This window comes from Halyomorpha halys, unplaced genomic scaffold (assembly GCF_000696795.3).
Source record: "Halyomorpha halys isolate HHAL.00 unplaced genomic scaffold, Hhal_1.1 Scaffold92.1, whole genome shotgun sequence".
Taxonomy (NCBI): Eukaryota; Metazoa; Arthropoda; class Insecta; order Hemiptera; family Pentatomidae; genus Halyomorpha; species Halyomorpha halys.
This window is the reverse complement of record NW_027105695.1, coordinates 144,429-154,952: the sequence shown is the minus strand read 5'-3', so window position 1 is coordinate 154,952 and position 10,524 is coordinate 144,429. Positions and strand designations below refer to the sequence as shown.

General features: G+C 27.5%; 1 protein-coding gene across 1 annotated transcript in view; it reads left to right on the top strand.

Moving 5' to 3' along the window:
- LOC106677266 (uncharacterized) overlaps positions 1-4,968 on the top strand; it is a gene marked incomplete in the record, with an annotated part of 95,507 nt that extends 90,539 nt beyond the window's left edge. Inside the window, 2 exon segments of the mRNA XM_067052918.1 lie at positions 1,825-2,126; positions 4,611-4,968. Coding sequence (XP_066909019.1) covers positions 1,825-2,071 — 247 coding nt within the window.
- Between the last annotated feature and the right edge of the window lie 5,556 nt (positions 4,969-10,524).

Genomic DNA, 10,524 nt, shown 5'->3' with positions numbered 1-10,524 from the left:
TGGACAAGACAGTAGTAGATTGATTACATTATTATTTATATACATATAAATGTGAGCAACAAATAAATGATACAGTGGAAAGAATCTATAAAGAATTAGCTAAAGAAATTGGAAAGAACATTGTTATAAATTGCAGGAAAAGCCGCTAGAGTGCAGGTAGGCAAAAGACGTTATATAAACAGAAATCTAAAGGTCAAAAGATCGTAGAGATAAAATAGTCGATATGAGAGTAAAAACAAAGAAAAAGAAGAAAAAAGACCAACATAAAAAAATATTGATACATTTTATTATTTTTTATTACCTTTAGATTTCTGTTTATATAACGTCTTTTGCCTACCTGCACTCTAGCGGCTTTTCCTGCAATTTATAACAATGTTCTTTCCTAATTTCTTTAACTAATTATTTATAGATTCTTTCCACTGTATCATTTATTTGTTGCTCACATTTATATGTATATAAATAATAATGTAATCAATCTACTACTATCTTGTCCATAGTTAGTAATCAACTAATTTATATTTTCATTCCATTATTGTGTATATTTCCAAATTTTTATTCCATTATTTATTTTATTTTATATATTTGTATTTATTTATTTTTATTATCTTTATTTATATAATTTTTTTTTTCTCTAAATGATGGTTGTTGTCTTTTTGTTTTTATAGCCCTGACGAAGACCTGAAAATCAGGTCGAAACATCGGCATAAATAAATATTTTTTGTTTATTTCTTTGCTGACCGCACCCCCCAACCATCTTCTCCAATCAATAATCTATGGTCAACTATATACACCTCATTATAAATAAAATAATTTGTATCCAAGTCTCGAAGTATTTTATTATTTCATTACAAATCCATTTTGGCCAATTGGGTCATCCTCAAAGACAATCTTTTAAATAACCATTTTTATTACACATTCATTTTTTACAAACAATTTTATTACTAATAAATTAGTGTATGTTAAATATAATTTTACACCTCACATCCAATAATTTTAAAACGTTTTATAGGATATTCTGCCCAGGTTATTAAGTTCAGTCAAATTAATCTATAAAACAACAGGAAATCACATTAATTTATTAATTAGCTTGTTTTAATTACCTATTTTGTAACTTTCTGTTAAATTTTAAAACTTTTAATTACAGGTTAATTTTACACTATTATCAACTATCTTATCAAAAAAATATTTTTACCTTCGATACTCTCAGATCAGGTATAATTGATTTATTTCAAACTATATTGTTATACCTTATTATATCAAAATTCATACCAAGTTAATTTAAATGTATCATAAAATTTATCCATATTTTTCATAAATTAATTTGGTTTAAAATATCTGCATAGTATTGGTTCAAATTTCTTGTGTCTGTTTTAAAATTCACTATATAATTAATGTTTTCTGTTATATAAATAAACTCAAGTATTTTTCATTTGGACATATTATTTTCTCAAAAGAAGGTATTTCCTCCACTTCCAGAAATTCTAGTTCTTCGCTGACCATACCCCCAACCATCTTCTCCTCATTATATAAATTCACCGTCAAAACTTTTAACTCATCATTAATAAGAACAGATAGTTTATTTCATAAAATAGTCTTTTAACAAATAATCGTTATTTCAGAAATGATCATTCTGTGAAAAAAAAAAAACCTTTAATTTATTTAATAAGTGTACAGGTCTAATCTGAGCCATGCTCTTGCAGATATTTGGGACACAAGACTTTCTTTTAGAATGATTATTTCATGGTTTTTCTTTTACCTCAATCCTTTCAAAACATGTATAGTTTTGTCAGTTGTTTTTAATCTGTGTTTACATTTGACTTCCAGGGGCCTCGAAGAGGGTGGCGATGATGTGAGCGGTGGTGTTGCACGCTATAGAGGAGGTGGAGGAGGGAGCTCTGAAACGCTGAGCTCCTGCAGCTCAGAATCTAAAGTAGGCCCAGCGGAGCCGTGGGCCGATTGGAGCAAGCGAGGGACTACCGTCAGGGTCGACCTGGCCTCGCCAGAAGATATTACTTTGGATTCAGATTCGACACGAGTCGGTTTCGGCTCAGCTTATGGCACAACTGTTTAAAGGCGTTAATTGCTTGACAGTAAATATGTACAGGAAACATAATTGATAAGTTAAGGTAAATATTAATAATAAATCAAAATAATAGTTAAATAGTATTGTTTCTAAAATGTTTAGAGCTTTCCAATGGCTCTTATATTCAAATACTCTTATTTTCAGTAATTTGTTTTCAACCTGGGTAAATATTTTTCCTTAGTTAATTATCAAATTCTTTCCTAGTTTATTTATATTTATCAATTTAATTATTACTACTAACAATGAGATAGTTAATTTTTATAATAATTTTAATTTTACTATTATGTAACTATAATTATTATTTTACTTTTGATGTCTTGAATCAAATTAGTCACTATGCCATAGAAAACAAGCTGAATGCAGAGAATACTAAGGTTGTTGTAATAGGTTCTAATCAACTCTTTAAGAATTTACTTTATATCCCAACCCTGTTCCTAAATAATAACTCTATAAAATTCAATCCAACTATCAAAAACCTCATAGTCATTTCTGAACAAAACCTTTTCTGGAAGAGCCATGTCTCTATATCTCCCGTTGTACCCTTTCCACCTTCAATCGCCTAAACTACCTTCCCCAACTATTACCTTTTGAAACCTGTAGACTCCTAGACAAGTTCTTGATATTCCCCCACTTTGACTACAGTTGTACGGAATAGAGAGTTTCTCTGGAGAACTTGAGGCTAAACTAAAATGTTTAATAAATTACCTTGTACAATTCATCTTCCTGTCATCCCTCCACCTCTCAATTTTATGAAAAGTTGATTTGGCTTTACCCCTCCTACTGTTGTTGTTATTTCCTTGCATCCTTCCTCTACAAAGTTATCTAATCCAGCCATCTATCATACATCTCTAGTCTCTTTCAATTCAAATTCTCTAAATACTCATTGTCGATCTTCAGATTTATATATAACAGCCCACCGAACAGCTTTTGACCAATTTTTCATTATTGGATCATCCTTCCTACGGAACTTTATCCCTACTTTCACTTGTTGTTCCAGAACCCTTCCTGCTTCAAATCCCACGTATTCCTTCACTTCATATCCATCCAGACCCAAGAGAAGTGAAATTAATATGGTGTTCAACCAATATTTGTAAATTGATTAATATTTTATTTTATATATTTTTTGAAACATTCATTTGAATTATTATTTTATCCTTTAATGCACTGTAAATAGATGTTCTTATCACTCATTTATTTGTAAAATTGGAAGTTAACATACTTTTTCTTTTTTTCTCTTTTTTTTTTTAATTGTTTCATTATTACTATATATTTTTTTCAGTTTATTACTATAAGATGTAGTATTTTAATTTCATATTATTTTATTTATTATTATTTATTTTAAATGAAATTCAAATTTATTTATTATTATCATTTAAGGGACTCTTCTCAGAAAAATAAAAATTATTATATATGAAATTCATATAAGATGTAAGTAAATTTGATAATTTTAAAGGCAAAATTATTTCACTGATTTTAATTAATAAAATGTTCAACATTACAGCTTAAACGCCTTCTTCACAAACACAGATATTTTCATTGCAAAGTATAGGGTCTGTCCGGTCAGGTATCAGGGTCTTCTTACTGTCCGGAACTGTATGGAGATGCGGTTGTTGGAACTGAGCTATAGTATACCTTAGGGACTCCAAGATAGAGGAGGCTATAAAAGGTTTATCGACATCGTCCTAGTTGTTCTCTAAATCAAAATCTGCCTATTATTCTGATTTTTAGTGTGGTTGAATCAATTTATATTTCCAAAAATTTAAATAATACAGTTAATATGAACGTACATTATGTAAATATTTAGTGACTAATTAAAATTTTTAACCTAAATAATTTAAATGAGGCATATTAAATTCAGCAATAAATAATATAAGCTGGACAGATTAATATGCAGGATATTTTGATTTAGAGAGCTGTGGAATAGCAGCCACAGCTATCTTGATAAATCTTTTATAACCTCCTCATCCTTGGAAATTTGAGTCCTTAAGTCTTACTATAAGTTTGAATTTAAACATTTTTTTATAAATATATAATGTCTAACAATTTTACTTCATTTATTCTTATATTAAATAGTGAAGATTGTCTGACAGTAGTGTTAAATAGTCCAAAAATATTCAAGTATTAAAGTACAAAGATGAGAAATACCAGTCATACAGATGAAAGAAGTATTAAATGTTTGTCGATATTCATGAGTAAGAAGAAGCTAATGTGGTTGGAACAGACTCTGAAAAATGTTGTGTATTATAACCTAAACTTTAATAAAGGGGAAAAGAAGTAAGCATGCAGAGATAGAAATTTTCCTTCTTCAAAGGCAGTTAATATTGTAAACTATCCTAAAGGTTTCCACAATAGTCGGGTTATCAAGGATAGTCTGTTCCTGTTAAAATGGTTTCCTGCGTTTTGGGGGGATCCAAAGTAAACATTTATCTTATTATTTAATATTAGTGAAATAATTTCGCCTTTAGAATAAAAAAAAACACTAATATATTAATGAATACACATTCATGTATATATTTTTTTATTACAGGTATTAGGAAGCAGACGGGAGAGAATAATAATTAAAGAAAATAATGATGGATATTGTTAAAGAAACGAGGAGAACTGACTTCATCTTATGCCGGATGATTTGCATAATGTCATGTAAATTTGTAAATGAGTTGCTAAGCACCCTTAGAGCAATATCAACGGTCTCTCTTTTAAAATTAGAGTTTTACTTTTAAAAGATTATATTTTCGACAGATATGCTATTCTATTGACAACAATTAGTCTGCTGCATTTCAAATTATTTATTTTTTATTTAATTTATTATTCGTTTATTTGTTTTATTAAATGTGCACTTTTCTATTTACTTTTATACTGTGTAAATATAATTTAGGATGTCCATATTGACTTGTTTTTATGTCATATTTTAGAACTATTCTAGAGCTTTATTCATACGTAATACACCTGTGATTGTTTTCCATGGCGTTTTAATAGTCTTCGATTTTCATGATATGATACCTTTAGTTTATTTTTATTATTAATATAATTCAACCCCATAAAATTTATGAACTATAGTTTTAAAAATATTTCAACAGCCATGAAAATTTGATAAATGTAAGTTCCTTTTTTTTTTTTTTTAGAGTATAATAATCAGAGACTGAACTTTTATGGAGTAAATAATGCGAAAAAAATCTAAAATATTTATTTAAATAGTGATACTTTTTTGTTATATTATGAATAATAGAATTTCTGATAATAAAATAAAAAATAATTCTTTTCCAAAATCATAGTAATAATTGGTAGGGTATGGAAGAACTCAATTGTTTTTTACCTGAATAAAATAATAAGTTCTAAAAACTTTTCTCAATTTGTAAAATACAATAAAACGAACAATTAGCTTTAGGAATGTTAAATTAATTATATATATTTTTTAGTTTGTTTTTTTTATTTTAGTTATAAACCAATTAATATGGAAATAAAAAAAATATATTTAACCCTTAAGTAGGCGCTCCTGTTCCTATTACGTGCATGCACAAAGTACACAATACTTTTTGTCGGAAAAATATATTTCCATCAAGTTTTTTTTTTTCCTGAAAATTTTAAAAATATTATTTATTTATTTGTCCTTGGATGAAGCTGCCGTACAAATAGAGTTAGCCACAATGTATATGAGTAAATATTCTACATTTGTTAGTAATTATGTTCAAGGAAATGTAAAACCCTAATCAAAATTATGATAAAAACAATAACTTCTACATCCATTTGAGTAGAATATATGTACGATTATACAACTATCTTAAAAAAAAAAATATTAAAATTGATAAACGTGTTCTATGTTATGAAGAACTTAATGTAAATAAATACTAACTCTTACATATCCAGTAAAAATCAGTATAAATTATTTACTTGTGTGACCTCCTCGCTAAGCTTTTGCCAGGTGTTGTGGCAACTGTGTGCTTTCCAGTTCCTCATTCCCAGCAGTATTCAGGCATTCTGTGCCTCACTGTCCTATCTCAGTTTTGGTTATCTTCTACCAGTAGCTCGGTCGAAGTTTCCTTCTAGAATTTGTCTTAGGATATCATCCATATTCCGGGCTATATGTTGGACCAAGCAATGGCATCCAATCTTAATAAAACTGATGCTCTTAGCTTCCTCAAATAACTCTTGTATTTCCAAAATTTTTCATAGGATTTATTTTATTTTATTTGTTGGGGAAATTTATTTCAACCAAGTTCTTTTTTCTTGTAAATGTGAAAGAAGTATAAATTACTGTAATTTCTAAATTTCACTATATTTAATTTATTATATAATTAAGAGTAAATAATTATCACTTATTTAACGGAATTTGTTTGATATATATTGAGTGAAGCTACATCTGTCCTGATATTCTTTCTGATTCTCATATATATATAAAGAAAATTACCAGGAACATAAGCCTTTTTTCACATTTATCTTTAAGTTCATCCAAAATATTTCGAACCCATACCGATTTGATCAATTTTTGCATGACTTAGGAGGTTTATTGTCGCATCGGTTGGGAGCCACCTAGTGCTCACACATCATATTAACATAAATCTCACTTATGTTGGTCAATTTTTTGTTTTTTTCGCTTTGCTCCAAAACTATTATTCCTAAGAATTATATGATCTCTTCCCAGTTACATCCTATATATCCATATCATAAGAAAAACAATGATAAATTTGCAATAAATAATATCCAGATCTGATAGTTTAAAAATGAATCACTTTGGGAAAATTTAGTTCCCGGTTTCCCTGATATATTTTTTTAGAGGTTGAATAATTGTAATTTCAAAAATTATTATTACTATATAAATAATTACTCTGCCGCAAATGATAGTCACAATAATTTTCTGTTTGATAATGAATTATATGGTAGTTTAAATTAATGTTTTATTTACTTTTTTCCATTATGATGAGTAATACAAAAAAAAAAAAAAACGAACTGTTTTTACTATTACAAGGAAAATAATACATCTGGTTCATCGAATAAATCAGTGGTTTCCAACAGGAGTTCCACGAGCCTCTTATGGGTGTTCCGTGAAATAATTTAAGTACGGGTCATTCTAATCAACCCAATTTTGAACCTTACCATCTCAGATTTTCTTAATATTTCGTACAGGTGTTGTGTAGGTACCCTAGACTTTGCTGAAAAGATTAATCACTTTATTTGTGTCAAATGATAATGTAGGGGTTCCACTATTTTTCTATTTCTATCAAAAGGGTACCTGCATAAAAAAAAAAAAACTAACCATTGGAATAGACAAATAAAAAGAAATGAGTGGCTCACTCTATGCACTATTGTGTGTACTTAAGGGTTAAACAGAAGTCACAAATTAAATTAAAGATGGTCGTTGGGTGGGGTCAAAAAAGGAACAAAAAATAGTTAACAACTATTTATTTCCCGACGTTTCGCCCCCACTTTGTAGGGCTTCATCCGGGCTAAAAAAAAATACAAAACAAAATAAAATATTTTGACAATGTAAGATAAAAAGATATGAAAAAGTGAACTAAGGTAGGGTTGAAAATTATGTAAATATACATGAAAAGAAAGTTATATATAATTTTTTATTATGACTATAATATAAATATATTTATTTATTATATATAAATGAACAAAAATAAATAACATAAACTATTTAGATTTTTTTTAATTATTAGAAATACTTATTATTGTACATCTTATTTTTATTTGTTTTGTTAATTTTTAAATAGTTTTCTTTCATGTATATTTACATAATTGTTAACCCTACTTAAGTTTACTCCTTGAATCTTTTTGTCGTACATTGTCAAATTATTTATGTTGTTTTGTATCTTAATGTATAATTTATAAACAAACTTGTATAACATCGGCAAATAAATAGTTGTTAACCATTTTTTAACTGCACCCCCCCCCCAACCATCTTCAAATTTTGAAAAATACATTCAATAATTTTTGTATATAAATTAAAGATGTATAGATAGTTATTAGATCAGATTAAAATGAAGAATATGTAAAAAAGCCTTTTTAATTTATTTTTTTAAAATATCAATAAAAATAAATTTAAAAAATAAGATAAAGAGAAAATAAAAGTAGGAAAACCAAAAAAGGCCATAAAATTCCTGTCTCTGGTAATAACGTACATCTCTGTGCAAAAGTTATTTTTACTCTATTGATTTTTTTTATTATTTTATTTTACAAATTAAATAATCAATTTTTACTATATTATTATTTTTTGCTAATTAAATGATACTCTGAACTTAACCCAATTGCTACAGACTATGGTTTTATTTTTCGATTACTCTCAATATATTGAATATATATATACTCTTAATAAATTATGATTTGTAGATAAAGAATACTCGAAAAAGAGTTTATGAACAAAATCACACATTGTAGCGAATGGGTTTAAGAAATTCTCTAAAATCAAAAATTTATTAATTTTAATGTAGGTTTGTCACTATCAAATGTTTTTATAATCATTAATGTAATGTGTTTTTATAATAATCTGTTATTTATTTCCATTGTTTTGTTTATTAACATAGTTATTTACTAACGATAAAATGCTTCCAGTTAAAACATTTTGATTAGTATTGTCTAATAATTACTTTTATTTGTACATGCATGACTTATGTAAATGATAACAAGTGATTGTGCTTTGAAACAATAATTATGTAATTTATAATTTTATTGTGTTTGAAATATCGTTATAAATGGTCATAATATCATGTTTATATATAAAAATCTTTAATCATAGATTTCTAGCACAGAAAACAGATGATCTTATAAATTAGTGTACTCTTTCATTTTTAACCAATGAGAGAAAGGCACTTAATATTTAAACATATAGTATAATTATTTTTATAATTGACGAGTTAGCTTTTTAATTTATTTTATTTTATCGATATATATATATGAGATTGATAATTAACATTCGCTATTTAAATAATTGAATCGTTTTATGACATATCACATTGCAAAAGTAGGTTTAGTTAATACTGTTCTTTTCAATATGATATCCCAGGTGGTTAAATATAATTCTCAATAAATATTTAAGAATTAAACTGCAAAATATTGTTTTAGTTTTAATTTTATGGCTGAATGATTATGAGATGCTGAATTTTTATGCATTACAAAAAAATACTAAAATATGCAATTTTTTTAATCACATTTATATTTGATTCGGTGGAATTTATTCTTCTATAGAGTTTTATTAGTTATACAGGACTTAAGCGCATTAACTCATGTGAGCTTGCCCCCAAATCATCACCTTAATGTCTAACAATACTATCGACATAAACATACACTTTTTTAGAAAATATCTCAAAACAACAAATGGAAATATTAAGTACTATTATATATATACACACACATATACATATATTAAATTTTGTTGTTGGTATTTTTGTATAACTAAAAATTGAATTAAAACTCTGACATTAAACTGTTATATTATATATATAAAAAGATCTAGATGCAAATCAAATTATTATTTATAATAGTATATTAAAAGTAACAGACTATGGAAAAAATTGTTACATTCATAAATATTTGAAATTTATAAACAAAAATGTATAATAGATATTTGGTATTTGGTGGGGAGAACAAGTCCGCCAAGTGGTCCTAGTGGTCCTTTTTGCCAACCCCTGGCGGCTACCTGAGTTGCCTCGGCTTACTAACCAAGGTGGGAGTGTCAATATTTATTTTTCGGGACTGAAGAAAATTTAAATTCAGTAATCATGTTTTTTCCCTCCCTAAATCAGTTTTCTATCAATAACTAGTTTCATTTTCTCCATATATTGTCTATTTATGTAATACTGAAAATTATATTTTTTAATTTAGGAAACTATTAGGCAAAAATGAGGCTTTCCGACGTAAAACATAGTAACTGCAAAAATAAAAACATTTAATATTTTATATTGGTTTTTAATTAAAATATTTTACCTCCAACCAGTAGTGACTTACCATAACTTTTTTTTTTTTGGCCAAGACTCCCATTGGAGTCCTATACTGCCTAATCGTGGTTGGGGGTCAAAGTTCTTCATTTTGTGGGTCCGCCACTCAAGGTCCCAGGCCGGATTTGAACCAGCACCGCCAATAAACATCAAATTGTGATTGTGTCTGTCTCAGTCAGTGTACCACTGAGCTACAGGCAGCCCTACCATAACTTAATATCAACATTATTATCTTAAGAAATAAAATTTCTTAGAAATTCTTTCAACCATGTATTAAATCAGCCTTTAAAAAGCCACAGTGATGCCCTAAACTGCAATTTACGAAAAATATCAGTTACCTTGTTTTAAGATCAAACACCTCAAATATTGGAATAAATTATCAAAAAAAATTGTTATTAGATGACCGTTTGTGATGATTGTAGAAAGATGGTCTTGGTGGCGGTTAAGAAAGGTGTAAAAAGTATTAGAAAAAATAATTATTAGTAACCGATGTTTCGCCCCACTATG